Genomic DNA, 14650 nt, shown 5'->3' with positions numbered 1-14650 from the left:
AATAGAGTGCTGCCGTGGGACTCTGTTCCAGGGCTGAGTCTGAGTGTGGTAAATATTGTGCTTGCTTGGAGAATCCCAGGGATGGGGGAGCCTGGTGGGCTGCCGTCTCTGGGGTCACACAGAGTCGGGCACGACTGAAGTGACTTAGCAGCAGCAGCAACCCTGGGTTGTTGAGATTTGACAGGATCTTAGAGACAGGCTAATCCTCCCTGAGTTCCTTCTGTCTCCGATACTCTCTGTCCCAGCCTTTGCCCATTTCACTGCACTGCAACTTATCCTTTCAGTTTTAGTTAAAATATATTTTATTGGAATATAGTTGCTTTATGCTGTTGTGTTCAGTTCGCTCTGCAGCAGAGTGAATCAGCTATCTGCATACACTGATCCCCTCTTTCTTGGGGTTCCTTCCCATCAGGTCACCACGGCACATTGGGTAGAGCTCCCTGTGCTACGGGGTAGGTTCTCATGAGTTATCCGTTTTCAATGTGTGAGCATAATTGCTCAGTCGTGTCCGACTCTTTGCGACCCCATGGACTGTAGCCCGCCAGGCTCCTTGGTCCCTGGGATTCTCCAGGCAAGAATACTGGAGTGGGTTGCCATTTTCTCCCCCCAGGGATCGAAGCCGCATCTCTTGTGTGCCCTGCATTGGCAGGTGGATTCTTTGCCACCGTGCCGCCTGGGAAGCCCGTTGTGGGCGTTAATCCCGGTCTCCCGGTCCCTCCACCCACCTCTCCCCTCTTGGTGTCCGTAAGTTTGTTCTCTGTAGCTCCTTCTGCTCTGCAAGTAGGCTCATTTGTGCCATTTTCCAAGACTGCACACACATGCGTTAACGTGTGGACTCGGGTTTTCTCTCTGACTTCTGTTCTTCGGTCTGTAGAACAGTCTCTAGGTCTGTCCACTTCTTTGCAAACGGCACAGTTTCGCTCCTTTATGGCTGGGTAAGATTCCATCGCACGTATGTGCCACATCTGCGTCCATTCCTCTGTTGATGGGCGTTTAGGTTGCTTTCCTGTCCTGGCTGCTGTAAACAGTGAGGTGTATGTGTCTTTCGGAGTTATGGTTTTCAGTATGGAAGTGCCTTAAAAAATTAAAATTAGAACTACCATATGACTCAGCAATCCCACTCATGGGCAAATATCCAGACAAAACCATAATTCCTTAAGTGTTGGTTTTTAAATCCTCTTGCTGACACTGCCCCTGAGCCTTAGCTAGACATGTCATCTACCCAGTACATAATAGCTGCTCAATGAATGGTTTCAGGACTCTGTGAAAGAAGGTGCTGTCTTTGCTGCAGGAGTAGGCTGGAAAGAGACTGGATGGGTGATGTCTTCATATCGGAGTCAGTTCTCAGTCAGTTCTCTGAGTTGGTCAAAGGACTTGCATCTGGAGACACTCTAAGCAGAGGGGAACGCTCTGAGGTGGCCCCATCCATGACGGCCCTGTTCCATCAGGAAGCTTTTCCTTATGTTGAATTTAAAAGTTATCTGCAGAGGTCCTGATTCTTTTGGCTTTCAGGAGATGTTCTTTCATTCACTAATTTTTTTTTTTTTTTTGGTCACTTAAGTGTATATGCATGGCTACTAAGTGGCAGGCCCTATTCTAGACACTGGAAGCATGACATGTCCCTGCCCCCGGGGACCTTATAGTCTAGGGACCAGAGATTGCAGCAGCCCCGTCTTCCTGGAGGTGTCCTGTCTGATCTGTGGGCAGAGTGTCGTGAATGGGAACGGGAGAGGTCGGTCCTGGTTAACTCTCTGTGTTACTCCATTGTTAAGATCGACTCCTTAAAAACCGCTACTCAATGTTAAGTACACTTTTAAACCTTAAAACAATCGACAGAATTGTAAAACCAACCCCTGAGAACCCATCGGTAGCTTCAACAATTACCCGTTCGTGGTCAGTCGTGTCAGTCTGAACCCTACAGCCCTGCTCTCCTGTTATTTTGATGTAGATCCCAGACATCATTTCAAACATCAGTAGCTTATTTTTAAATTTATGTTTTAATTGGAGGATAATTGCTTTATGGTGCTGTGTTGGTCTCTGCTGTGCAGTGATGTGCACCCGCTGTAGGTGATGATGGACGTATGATGATACACACACGTCCCCTCTGGGCCTCACTCCCACCCCACCCCACCCCATCCTGCCCCTCCACGCCGTCTCGGGGCGCCCCCTGCCCCTCTGCACCGTCACAGAGCACCCCCTTGCCCCTCTACATCATCTCGGGGCGCCCCCTGCCCCTCTGCGCCATCACAGAGCACCCCCTTGCCCCTCCACATCATCTCGGGGCGCCCCCTGCCCCTCTGCACCGTCACAGAGCACCCCCTTGCCCCTCCACATCATCTCGGGGCGCCCCCTGCCCCTCTGCGCCGTCACGGTGGCCCCGTTGCCCCTCCACATCATCTCGGGGCGCCCCCTGCCCCTCTGCGCCGTCACGGTGGCCCCCTTGCCCCTCCACATCATCTCGGGGCGCCCCCTGCCCCTCTGCGCCATCACAGAGCACCCCCTTGCCCCTCCACATCATCTCGGGGCGCCCCCTGCCCCTCTGCGCCGTCACGGTGGCCCCCTTGCCCCTCCACATCATCTCGGGGCGCCCCCTGCCCCTCTGCGCCATCACAGAGCACCCCCTTGCCCCTCCACATCATCTCGGGGCGCCCCCTGCCCCTCTGCGCCGTCACGGTGGCCCTGTTGCCCCTCTGCATCATCTTGGGGCAGCCCCTGCCCCTCTGTGCCCTCTCGGGCGCCGGGTTGAGCCCGGGTTGCGCACAGCTCCCACAGCTGTGCTACGGGTGGTGATGTGTATGTTTCATGCTGCTCTCTCAAACCTGTCCCAGCCTCTCCTTCCCCTACTGTGTCCACAAGTCTATACGCTGTGTCTGCAGCTCCACGCTTGCCGCTGCAAATAGGTTCATCAGAAAAAATTTTCTAGATTCCATATATGTGTTAATGTTCAATATTTTTCTCTTTCTTCTTATTTTGTACAACAGGTCCTCGGTTCATCCGCCTCACTAAAACTGACTCAAATGTGTTCCTTTCTATGGCTGAGTAATATTCCGTTATATATATGTACCATAACTTGAAAATGTCTTGGGTAAAGACCCATTCATCTGCCGATGAACATTTAGGTTGCTTCCATGTCCTCAGTTCAGTCGCTCAGTCGTGTCCAACTCTTTGCGACCCCATGAATCACAGCACGCCAGGCCTCCCTGTCCATCACCAACTCCCGGAGTTCACTCAAACTCATGTCCATCGAGTCGGTGATGCCATCCAGCCATCTCATTCTCTGTCCTAGCTACTGTAAAGCATGCTGCAATGAACCCTGGGGTGCACGTATTTTTTGAACTATGGTTTCCTTAGGATATATGCCCAGCAGTGGGATTGCCAGCTCATGTAATAGTTTTATTCCTAGTTTTTAAAGAAAATCTCCATACTGTTCTCCATGGTGGCTGCATCAATTTACATTCCCACCAACAGTGCAAGATGGTCCCCTTTTCTCCACTTCCTCTCCAGCATTTATTGTTTGTAGATTTTTTTGATGGTGGCCATTCTGACCAGTGTGCGGTGATACCTCGTAGTTTTGATTTGTGTTTCTGTATTAATGAGCAATGTTCAAATGACAGTAGCTTTTTAAAGGGTTAATCCACAAACCGGGGAGACCGTGGGTTCCAGGACTCTATGTTCAGCAGTGTTCTATGTGGATTTTTCTATCCCCCTTCCTTTTCTTCTTTCTCTTCTAAGTAACATTTTATAAGTTGTATTTTGTGATTTTTTTCGTAAAAAAAAAAAAAACACCTCTATTAACCTGCTACCTCTTGAAACTTCTCAACAAAGACATTTGGCCAATCCACCTGTCAGCAGGACATACAGATGTTTTAAAATGATACATTCTTTTGAGGTTCACATCGTCTGAAAGCTCTGGGAAATGGTTTCATGTTATTTTCACTGTAAATCAGCCTTCTGTCTCATTTTATTGGCACTGTGCTTCAGTTTCTGGCCTCTGACATTCCAACATGAGTAAGGGAAATAACTTTTCTTAAAGTTTGTGAGAAGCAGGAAAAAGGACAAAGAGAAACGATTCATTTCACTTTAGTCTTAAGGTTTAGTATGACTGATTATGGCAAATATTCCACTGACTAGCAGCATAAGAAGCATAAGTAGCCTTAAAAAGCTTTGCTGATAGCTGTTTCCTCAGAACGTTTAAAAGGAAATGCATTTGCTTTCAGTTTGCTTAGCTCTGCTGAAATAATCTTAGTGAAACCATCTAATTGGTTAGTTAGATAAATTATATGAAGTGTATATATATACACACATTTGGGGGGGAGCATGCTTCCCAGGTGGCGCCAGTGGTAAAGAACCCACCTGCCAATGCAGGAGACATAAGAGTTGCTGGTTAGATACCTGGGTCGGGAAGATCCCCTGGAGAAGGAAATGGCAGCCCACTCCAGTATTCTTACCTGGGAAGTCCCATGGACAGAGGAGCTTGACAGGCTACATACAGTCCTTGGGGCTGCAAAGAGTTGGACACAACTGAAGTGACTTAGCACGCATTCAGGCATATATATATTTTTCAGCTCTGTTATTTTTATTGGCAATATAGAGAGCTTCAGTTCAGTTCAGTTCAGTTTAGTCGCTCAGTTGTGTCCGACTCTCCGCGACCCCATGAATCACAGCACGCCAGGCCTCCCTGTCCATCACCAACTCCCGGAGTTCACTCAAACTCATGTCCATCCAGTCGGTGATGCCATCCAGCCATCTCATTCTCTGTCGTCCCCTTCTCCTCCCGCCCCCAGTCCCTCCCAGCATCAGAGTCTTTTCCAGTGAGTCAACCCGTCGCATGAGGTGGCCAAAGAGTTTCAGCTTTAGCATCATTCCCAAATAACATTTTATAGGATGAAATTAAAATAACTTTGGAAGGCTTCTTTTTTTTTTTCCACTTTGCATTTCAGTTTTGTGTTTGCTCCCTGTGAGGGGGAGCCAAATGCTGGCCTCCTCCCTGGAATCCTTTCATGCTTGGGTCCAGGAAGGTGAGAGTCCAGAAAAGCCCTGTGGATGTAGGTTTGAAATTAGTGTAGGGATTCAAGTTCTTCATAAGTCTGTCTTCTGAGACCCAGGGAAACATAAGTAACAGTCTTTGGATTTTGACAACAAAGAAGCATGTCTGAACTGTTAGGATTCCGAATCAGGTATTTGGGCCAAGCAGTTTAACTGCTTCTGCAAATGGGGAGGTGATTTGTGCCTCTTACTATGTGCAGTAACTCCCGTTAGCACACAGTAGGGGCATGGTGGTGGTGGTTATGATTAATCCTGCTTTGCTCTTGGCAGTCTGTTTTCTAACTGATTTTGCCTCCTCTGCGAGCAGGCCGGCAGCTTGGTGTCACCCATGTGGTATATCTTGTGTGTGACCTAATGACCCAATTCAAAGTGACTTATTGCTTTTTTTCCCCCCTTGTTCATCTGTAGAATGGATTTTGGCCTATTTTGGCAAATGCTTTTTTGGCCACTATTTTTCTCTTTGGAACTAATTTTGCTAATCTCTGCCTGCAAAAATCTTGCGCATATTTCAAAGTTTGGCCCAAATGTCACCTTCTTGGTGCAATTTCCCAGAGTCTCCATTTTTGCAGTTATTCTTTCCCAGGCCTCTTTCTGCTTTAGCACAACTCTCCTCCTGTCAGAGTTGCAGACTTATTTTCTTGCAGGGAATGTAAGCTGTCTGAGGTCATGGCCTATGTGTGGGTGGGGTTGAAGATTTGGAAGTCATCCAAGGAGAGGGGAGATAAAATTGTAGGTGGGGTATGCAGAGATATGAGGCAAATGTTTATGATTCTGTTTCAGGAATGGAAGCAGAAAAATGTTCCAAAGAATGAGAATGTAAAGGGGGGCTGGGAGGAACATGAAAAAACCCAGGATAAGGCTTTTGTAAAAACTGAGAAAGAAAAGAATTTAAAGGAAGGGGTGTTCCAAAGTGGTTAACCCTTATAAAGACATCAGAAGATGCGGTATGAAAAACGGATTTAGAAAATTAGAACATCAATGGAAGTAGAAGGATTAAGGTGGCTTGTATTTATTATGATTTTTAATCTTGGAATTTAATCCCAAGTACCAGAAAGCCAAGAAAAGCATCTAAGGGAAGGAATCATAAAACTAGAGAAACCCGACCTTGGCAGGTGGTAAGACGCAAGTCTTTTTAGCAGTTGGGTGGGGGAACAGATGATAAAGGCAGGACTCATGGAGTAACTCTGGAGAAGGCAGGGAGGATGGTTCAGAGGAAACCACTGCTTACCCTGCAGAGCGCACCTTCCAGTACGTTTGCTGATTCCCATGAAGTGAATGCAGTAATTAGATGGAATATCTTGCCATGAGATCACTTCTCCTTTTCACAGGTTATTTTATTTGTGCACGCACTATTGGCATTTAGTAGTGACTCAGAGGCTTCCCTGGTGGCTCAGACAATAAATAATCTGCCAGCAATGTGGGAGACCTGGGTTCAATCCCTGGGTTGGGAAGAACCCTGGAGAAGGGAATGACGACCCACTCCAGTATTCCTGCCTGGAGAATTCCATGGACAGAGGAGCCTAGGTTGTAGTCCATAGCATTGTAAAAAGCCAGACATGGCCAAGCAACTATACTAACTGACAACTTAAGGTGCCAAGCCATAGCATGAAAGCTGCCGTGGAGAGAAAAGTAAAGCTAGTGGAGTAAACTAGATTGAATGTATTCAAGGTCCAAGGGTCATTCTGGGTCCTGAATTTTTCATAATGCAAGTAATGAACAAGTACTACTTTTTATTAGCAGGGAATTTTTTTTAAGTTTGAAAGAAAATCTTCATGGAGTTCTCCATCTTTTACTGCAGATAGACCAACTTCAAATGAGGATGTATGTGGCTAAGACCTTAGAACAGGGGCCACTCCAGGCCTCCCAGAAGTCTGAAGACATGGCTTACGCCCTACGCCAACACTTTCTGATTTTATGATGTGCTTTCGCTGCTTAGCCTGCTGGTCCTTCACTCCATCATGTCTGAAATGGGGCTACTCTTGCGGTTTTATGTTATACAGGATTAAATTTGATATACCTGCCCATAGCGACTACTTGACCAAAGTAAATCTGTAACTGACTTCTACTCTTTCCCCTGACAAGATTGACAAGAATAGCAGCTCCAGTCTTCTAGAATGAGATTCTACCATGTGGCTAATTTCTGCTTAAAGCTCTTAATACTTGCAGGGAGTTTAGCAAAAGCTCACTGAATAGTTTCTTTCAGGTTCTAACCTAACATGTTGCTGTATTTTTACTTCTCTTCCAGTTAAAGATTTAGAAAAAAGAAAGGAGCCAAAACCCAGAGTCAAAGTTGTGGACAAAGGAAGCGAGAACAAACCGTCTGGACCCGAGGAAGGTCAGATCTCCTTTCTGTTTGCTTGTTGGGGAGGGTGGGCTGTCCTGGCGCTGCAGCGTTCTGGGCCCTGCTGCCCAGGAGGAGCGCGGATACCCTGTGAGCTCCCCTCCCCGCGCGGAGCAACTGTCAGCACTCCCCTCTCCCTTGCTTTTCCGTGTTGAATACACCACTGAGTCCTCGTGAAGGCGTTTTCTATTGAAACACTGACAGAATCTGTTCATTTCTTTCCATGTCTGTTGCCAATACACCGCTAAGCTCCGCTTTCTTTCCTGGTGTGCATAGTATTTAGCGAGATCTCAATTTGTTCTCTGCCCGGAGGTTAGAGCAATCCTTGCAAAACAAATCCAACTCCGTATTTCACCCCCAACCCGGCCGTGCTGCCCTCTGCCCCGGCCTCCCCTGCCCACAGACCCTGAACCCCTTCCTGGCTTCAGTGACCTCAGATGCAGGCCAGACCCTAAGGGACCTTCAGGGTGCCTCAGCCTCGTGACCTCCTGCTGTCCTTCCTGCTTCATCTGACAGCTCACTCTTTAATTTTTAAACATTTCCACACACACTGCAAAAAATACATACGCCAAAAATTAGTTTCAGGGTTAAAGGATAGGCAAATTCTACATCTTGGATAGAGTCTACCAGACACAGTTTTTTCAGCAATTTATTCTTAAAACATACATTCTTTCCAACATTTGAAATTGTTTCAGTGTTTTCCTATTTTTCTCCTAATAATTTTCATATTTATGTATATTTCAAGAATAAGTTATTGAAAAATTGTGTCTGGTGAACTCTATCAAAAATGTACAATTTGCCTATCCTTTAACCCTGCAACTTCATTTTAGAAGTATGTGTTTTTTGCAGTGTGTTTGTAAATTTTTTAATATATCAAGACATGTGGGGCTTCCCTGGTGACTCAGATGGTAAAGAATCTGCCTGCAGTGCAGGAGACCTGGGTTCAATCCCTGGGTCAGGAAGATTCCTCTGGAAAAGGGAGTGGCAACCCACTCCAGTACTCTTGCCTGGAGAATCCCATGGACAGAGGAGCCTGGCGGGCTATACAGTCCATGGGGTCACAAAGAGTCAAACCTGACTGAGAGACTAACCCTTTCACTTTTTTCATATCAGATATATAAAAAGTATAAAAATAAGTAATGAGCAACTTTGTCAAGTTAAGAAACCAAGTATAAGCAGTAGAATCGGAGCTCCTTGTATATCCCTGTATATTCCTTTTTCTCCATTCTAATAGGCTACCAGTGTTTGAATTCAGTGTTTATTATTTCAATATGTGTGTTTATCATTTCACTACATAAATACATGAATCCTGAAACCATATTTTAATTATGCCTTTATATTTTAAATTTTGTATACATGTAATCAAAATATACTTTTGCAACTTGCTTTTTTCTCCACAGAATATTCGATTTTTTTGTTATCCATGTTGACTTATACAGAGGCAATTTATTCATCTTTGTTATATAGAACTCCATTGTATAAATATAACCCAATATATTTAACTCTTATACTCTTGATGTTCCCATTATTTTGCTATTACAAAATTGATGTAAAAATTCTTATTTATGTCGCCTTTTTCACACGTGGTAGAATCTCTCTCGAATGTACACCCAGGTTTTGAATTATTTTTCACACGTGGTAGAATCTCTCTCGAATGTACACCCAGGTTTTGAATTATTTTTCACACGTGGTAGAATCTCTCTCGAATGTACACCCAGGTTTTGAATTATTTTTCACACGTGGTAGAATCTCTCTCGAATGTACACCCAGGTTTTGAATTATTCAGTTACGTGTGCATGTCTTCATCTCGTTCATCTTGTCTTTGGTGTCTTTTTATTTTATGTTTTTATAGCTAATATTTGCTTCTTTCCTTATTATATTTTTCTTTTACCACTTCCTGAATTGAACGCTTATCTCATTAATTTTCAGTATTTCTCCTTTTTGCTGTGTGCATTTTAAGACTACGGATATCCAAGGACCGCTTCAGCTGTAGCACGTAGACTTTGATATGCAGCAGTGATTTTAGGTAGCTCATGCTACATAATTTCTGATTTCCACTGGACTTTCTATTCTGATTCAGAGGTTTATAAATATTTAATTTCTAAACCTATGGAGTTATTTTAAAAAGATAGTGCATTTGCTTTTGGTGTCTAACAATTGTGGTAGGAATGTATTTTAAAATTTGTTCAGACTTTTTTATTGTTTAAATGTGCTCTTTCCTTTTCTTGCTCTCTGTGTCTTTCTTCTTAATGTATTCTTGAGCTGTTTTTTTTAAACGTTCCCTATATTCTTCAGAATACATCCGTGTATTCTTGAGAAAAACTTTAATCTCTGCGTCAGAGATTTGTCCATTTCTCCTTGTAAATTCTGGCAATTTTGCTTTATATTAGAGGCTAGATTCATGATGAGTTGTTATATTTTCCTAGTGAATAATTCTTTTTTAAAACAATTTTCTTTATTCTTAGTAATTCAATATTTTCTTATAGTGATATCAACTTATTTTGTTTAGTAGTAACATGATTTATTAATTCTGTATACTTTAATTTTCACCCTTTTTTGTGTCCTAAGGTTCAAGGTGAGTAAATCTTTTAAAGAGTATTTAATTGGATTTTAAAAATCATCTCTTTCAATCTTTATATTTTAATTGGTATCCTTAGTCCACTTACATTTTGGATTTGCCATTTATTTTATACATTTTGCTACATTTTCCCTTGTATGTCTTACTTAATTAGAATTGATCAACTTTTAAAGAAAAATACATTTCCCCTTTACTGAACTAGCTGATATTTAATCCTTTTATATTTTTGCATGATTATAATTAAATTTTTAGCATTCATACAGCCAAAATCTATAACTAATAAGTATATTTACCATTCCATAGCCAGTCCAAGTTTTTATAGTACTTTAACTTATTATCTACCTCCTATATTTTACATAATTATAACAAATATGTTAATTTTAACATTTTTGCCTTATAAAGGTATTATATTTATAACAATCATAATTTCAATAGTCATTATTTGTCCAGCACCCATGTTTATAAATTTCTTTGCTCGTTATTCTGTCTTGTACCTCAGGTTTTCTCTGTGTGTTCAGTTTCCTTTAGGGAAGATCTGTGGCGGTAAACTTAATTTTATTCACACAAAAATGTCTTCATCCCACACCAAAGTTTGCAGGCCTAGCTTTGGGAGTGGTTTCTGATCATTTAGAAGATATCTCACTCTCTTTGGCTCTTGCTCACGACAAGTCTATTGAGAGTCTAAATGTTCAGGTAATCTCTTTCTTGACAGATGCTTTTCAGACTTTCTGTTCTTTGTCCGTGGTGTTTGGTTGTTTTATTATAGTACGTCTAGTTGTAGATTTATTTGTGCTTCCATAGTCTGGATTTATAACTTTCACTGACTCTGGAAATTTCTCAGCATTTAGTTCTTCTTTTTCTTAGTTATCCGTTTCTTTTTCTTTTCTCTGTCTCTCTGTATTCAGATTATATTTATCATAGATAGTCTCTCTCGATAATCTGTGTCTCTTAACTTTCATATATTCTACCTCTCTGATTTCATCAGTGTCATTTTGGGTAATCTCCTTTATTTTTCTAATAGAATACTAATTCTCTTCTTATCTCTTTAAAATCTGCTTTTTAGCTTGTCCTTTTTATTGAGTAAACTTTTTTTCTGGAAATTATATTTGATTCTTTAAACATTTTGCTAGGAATTTATATGGTACTTTGTTCCATTTTAGTGTTTTTTTAATTATCCTGATGTCTTCACCATGTTTATTCTACATCTGAACCAAATGATCACGTCTGGAGTGTTTTGGGGATGAGTTTTACTCTTCCTTCCTTGGTTGCTTTCTGCTCGTGGTGCTTTTCTCTCGTCTGAGGTGTCACTTTAACTTGTGCGCTCATCGGTGGGACTTCTTGGCAGCGTGGTTTAGGAGTGTGCACCTCCATAGCGGTGCTCTTGATGCCAGTGAATTGGAGCCCATTCACGTTACTTTCTGTGGGGGATGCCCTGAGCTTGTCAGTGGTGACAAGTCCATATGGCAGGCACTGTGTAAGCAGTGTTTTTCCTTATTACCACTTTACCCACTTGTTTTAACATCCAGTGATGATTCTTGCCTGAGTCAGTGACGACTGTAATGTTAATGAAATGATACTTTTTGCGGCTTCATTGTTCAGTCTGCATTTATTAGGTGGTATTCTACTGTAGGGGAGATCTTTCCCTTCTTCCGTATTTATTTATTTATGTAATTTTTATGAATTTTTATTGCATGTGATGTATCGTAATCCATTACTATCATGTGTTTTGATGCTCAGATTGTTCCAGAACTGCTCGGTGGGAGCTATTTCAGTCTCCTATGCCCTTTGTGTCTTTCGACCACACTGCACAGGATGTGGGGTCTTCATTCCCGGAGTAGGGACTGAACCCACACTCCGTGCTAGAAGCTTGGAGTCTTAACCACTGCACCTCCCGGGAAATACCTCCCCCGCCTTTGTAATATCACCACTTACTCTCTAAGCTTTTCCTGCTTTTTGGCACAAACCTTGCATTCCAGGCTCCTCTTATAGTTTTTCTGCCCTGCTCTGAAATCAACAACTTCTTTAAGGAGTTCTGGTTTCCTTTTATGGAGAATGGTATTTGGATGCGAAAATGTGGCTACTAAATGCGTTTATGCCTCTGGGTTGTCATTGCTTCTAGGCCCTGTTTGCTGAGAGTACACACATGCACACACACACACACCATAGTCTATCATCTCTTATTGGATCTTGTATCTATCTTATATCCACACCACAGCGTTCATTCTATCATTTCTCTTTCCTTATTTATAACTCCCCTTTCAAGAGTGTTGGATAACATGACTCCCAAAATCTTAAATGCATCTACTTATTTGCTCAATCATAAAAACAGTTTCAGAATCGCTAATCTATATACACAGCAAAATATTCTGCTAACTAGAATTCAGTATTTGCCCCTAGTGTGGGGTATATAATAAAATGCCTGTGTTCAAAAAAATTCTACTAACTAGAATTCAGTATTTGCCCTTAGTGTGGGGTATATAATAAAATGCCTGTGTTCAAAAGGGTCTTGTGTTAGTTCTTTTGTCCCTCTTCACTGTGGTTTTGCTATTCATTTTCAATACAGTTGGTTAATTTGTGAGTGCATAAAACATTAATATGGTTCCAAAAGTTAAAAAATGTACAAAAGCATAACACTCTAAAGAAGTATGACTTCCCTTGTTTCTTTCACCCAGTTTTATTCAGCCCCTTTAAATAACCAAGCTCATTAATTTCTGAATTATCTCCCTTGCATTTTTTTGAAAAAAAATTCTAAATATTTTTATGGGGGATTTTATGTGTCAGTTGTCAGCTGAGTTGTGGGTTAGCATTCTTTGTCAGGCAGTATTTAAAGAATGGCAATCAAGGTGAAATCCTGTTTTCCATGGATTAGAGTTTGATCCCAGCATTTAGCTCTAGCTGCTGCTGCTGCTGAGTCGCTTCAGTCGTGTCCGACTCTGTGCGACCCCATAGACGGCAGCCCACCAGGCTCCGCCGTCCCTGGGATTCTCCAGGCGAGAACACTGGAGTGGGTTGCCATTAGATATTCCTAAAATATCCTAAGGTCTCCATTCTTTTCCCCGATGCACCTTCCTCTTGCCTTTCTAAAATCTAGGATTGAGTGAAATGAACACAGGGAAACAAACAGTGTACAGTGAGAGGAATGTTTAATACACGTTCTGATAAATCCTCACGAACATCTGCGATTCGTTTCCTTTAGTCACTAAGCACATCGATGGAGGGGCCTTTCCTGAGCCCGCGTGTCAGTAGGAGCTCTTTCAGCGTATCTATTGCAGTGATGACTTTGTGGGCTGGGGCAACAACTTTTGTAGACAAGAGCAGGCTTCCTCCTTTAGTTCCCATGAGGTGTATGCCTGGGCAGTGAGGATTCTGAGGACACTCGTAATGTGAGAAAGCAGTCTTAAGCAAGTTGTACACAATGGTGAGAACCCAGGCCAGAGTCAGGAGATTTTAGAAAGGCCCTCCTCTCCCAAGCCTTAATTCCATGGGACGTGCTGTCATCTGTTGTTCAGTTGTTAAGTCATGTCAACTCTTTGCGACCCCGTGGACTGGATTGCACCAGGCTCCTCTGTCTTCCACTGTCTCCCCAAGTTTACTCAAATTCATGTCCACTGAGTCGGTAATGCTGTCTAAACATCTCATCCTCTGTCATCCCCTTCTCCTCCCACCTTCAGTCTTTCCCAGCATCAGGGTCTTTTCCATTGAGTCAGTTTTTCGCATCAGGTGGTCAAAGTACTGGAGTTTCAGCTTCAGCATCAGTCCTTCCAATGAATATGCAGGATTGATTTCCTTTAGGATGGACTGGTTTGATCTTGCAGTCCAAGGGAGTCAAAAGAGTCTTCTCCAACACCACAGTTTCAAACTGTTGATTCTTCAGCACTCAGCTTTCTTTATGGTCTAACTCTTACATCCACACATGACTACTGGGAAAAGCATAGCTTTAACTGTAGGGACTTTTGTCAGCAAAGTAATGTCTCTGCTATGACATATATATATATATATATATGACTCATATATGTGGTTCCTACTTCTCATAACCTCACATTTGGTCTTTTTCCCTACTTGAACCATGAATACTCCTAATTAACTTTAAATGAGTTAATATGAATAGTATTTCGAACATAGTGCTAGTAATGGTCCTCTACTAATGTCAGAATGTACAGTTTCCATACATTAATACCATCAAAGGCCCCTGTTTTGTGTTGGTGACTTAACAGTAAATGCATGGGAGAGATTTGGTGGCTGCCCTCCAGTGCTGAACGTCGAGATGCGCAGGGGGAACTAACCGGTGATCATGGGAGGCAGGATTCTCCCCTCGTGAAGCACGCGGTCTGGCCTGGACTCAGCGTGCCTGTGTTCCCCGTGCCTTCTCCTGGGAAGCGGCATACACGCAGTCACGCTGAGCACAGCCAGAGCATGTGATTACTCTCAACGTGCATTTTCACTTACTGGAGTTGCTTACTTTCTATAATACGTTTATGGTTCTTGGCTTGCAGCTAAGATATCAGTTTGAAAGTTTACTAGTTTTTCCAGTAACATCATGGGCCTTAAATCTGCTAAACACAGCAGTTTGAGTTTAGTTTGACCAGGTGGAACTGGTGGAAGTTTAAAGTTGGTGATGCAGGAGGCAGACGCTAATGCAGAGGAGGGTGGGTGCGCTTCGCGGGTTAATGCTGGCTGGAGCTTGG

At 42.9% G+C, this 14650-nt stretch overlaps 1 protein-coding gene across 3 annotated transcripts in view; it reads left to right on the top strand.

Moving 5' to 3' along the window:
- COL14A1 (collagen type XIV alpha 1 chain) overlaps positions 1 to 14650 on the top strand; it is a 228547-nt gene that overhangs the window by 29736 nt on the left and 184161 nt on the right. For all 3 annotated transcript variants that reach the window (XM_055431577.2, XM_055431576.2, XM_055431578.2), the window contains exon 5: positions 7292 to 7381. In XM_055431577.2, the coding sequence (XP_055287552.2) occupies positions 7292 to 7381 (90 nt within the window). The remainder of the gene's footprint in view (positions 1 to 7291; positions 7382 to 14650) is intronic.

Source organism: Moschus berezovskii, chromosome 16 (assembly GCF_049115385.1).
Source record: "Moschus berezovskii isolate FMDL1 chromosome 16, NW_MosBer_1.0, whole genome shotgun sequence".
In the NCBI taxonomy this organism is placed as follows: Eukaryota; Metazoa; Chordata; class Mammalia; order Artiodactyla; family Moschidae; genus Moschus; species Moschus berezovskii.
This window is presented reverse-complemented; position numbering and strand designations above follow the sequence as displayed.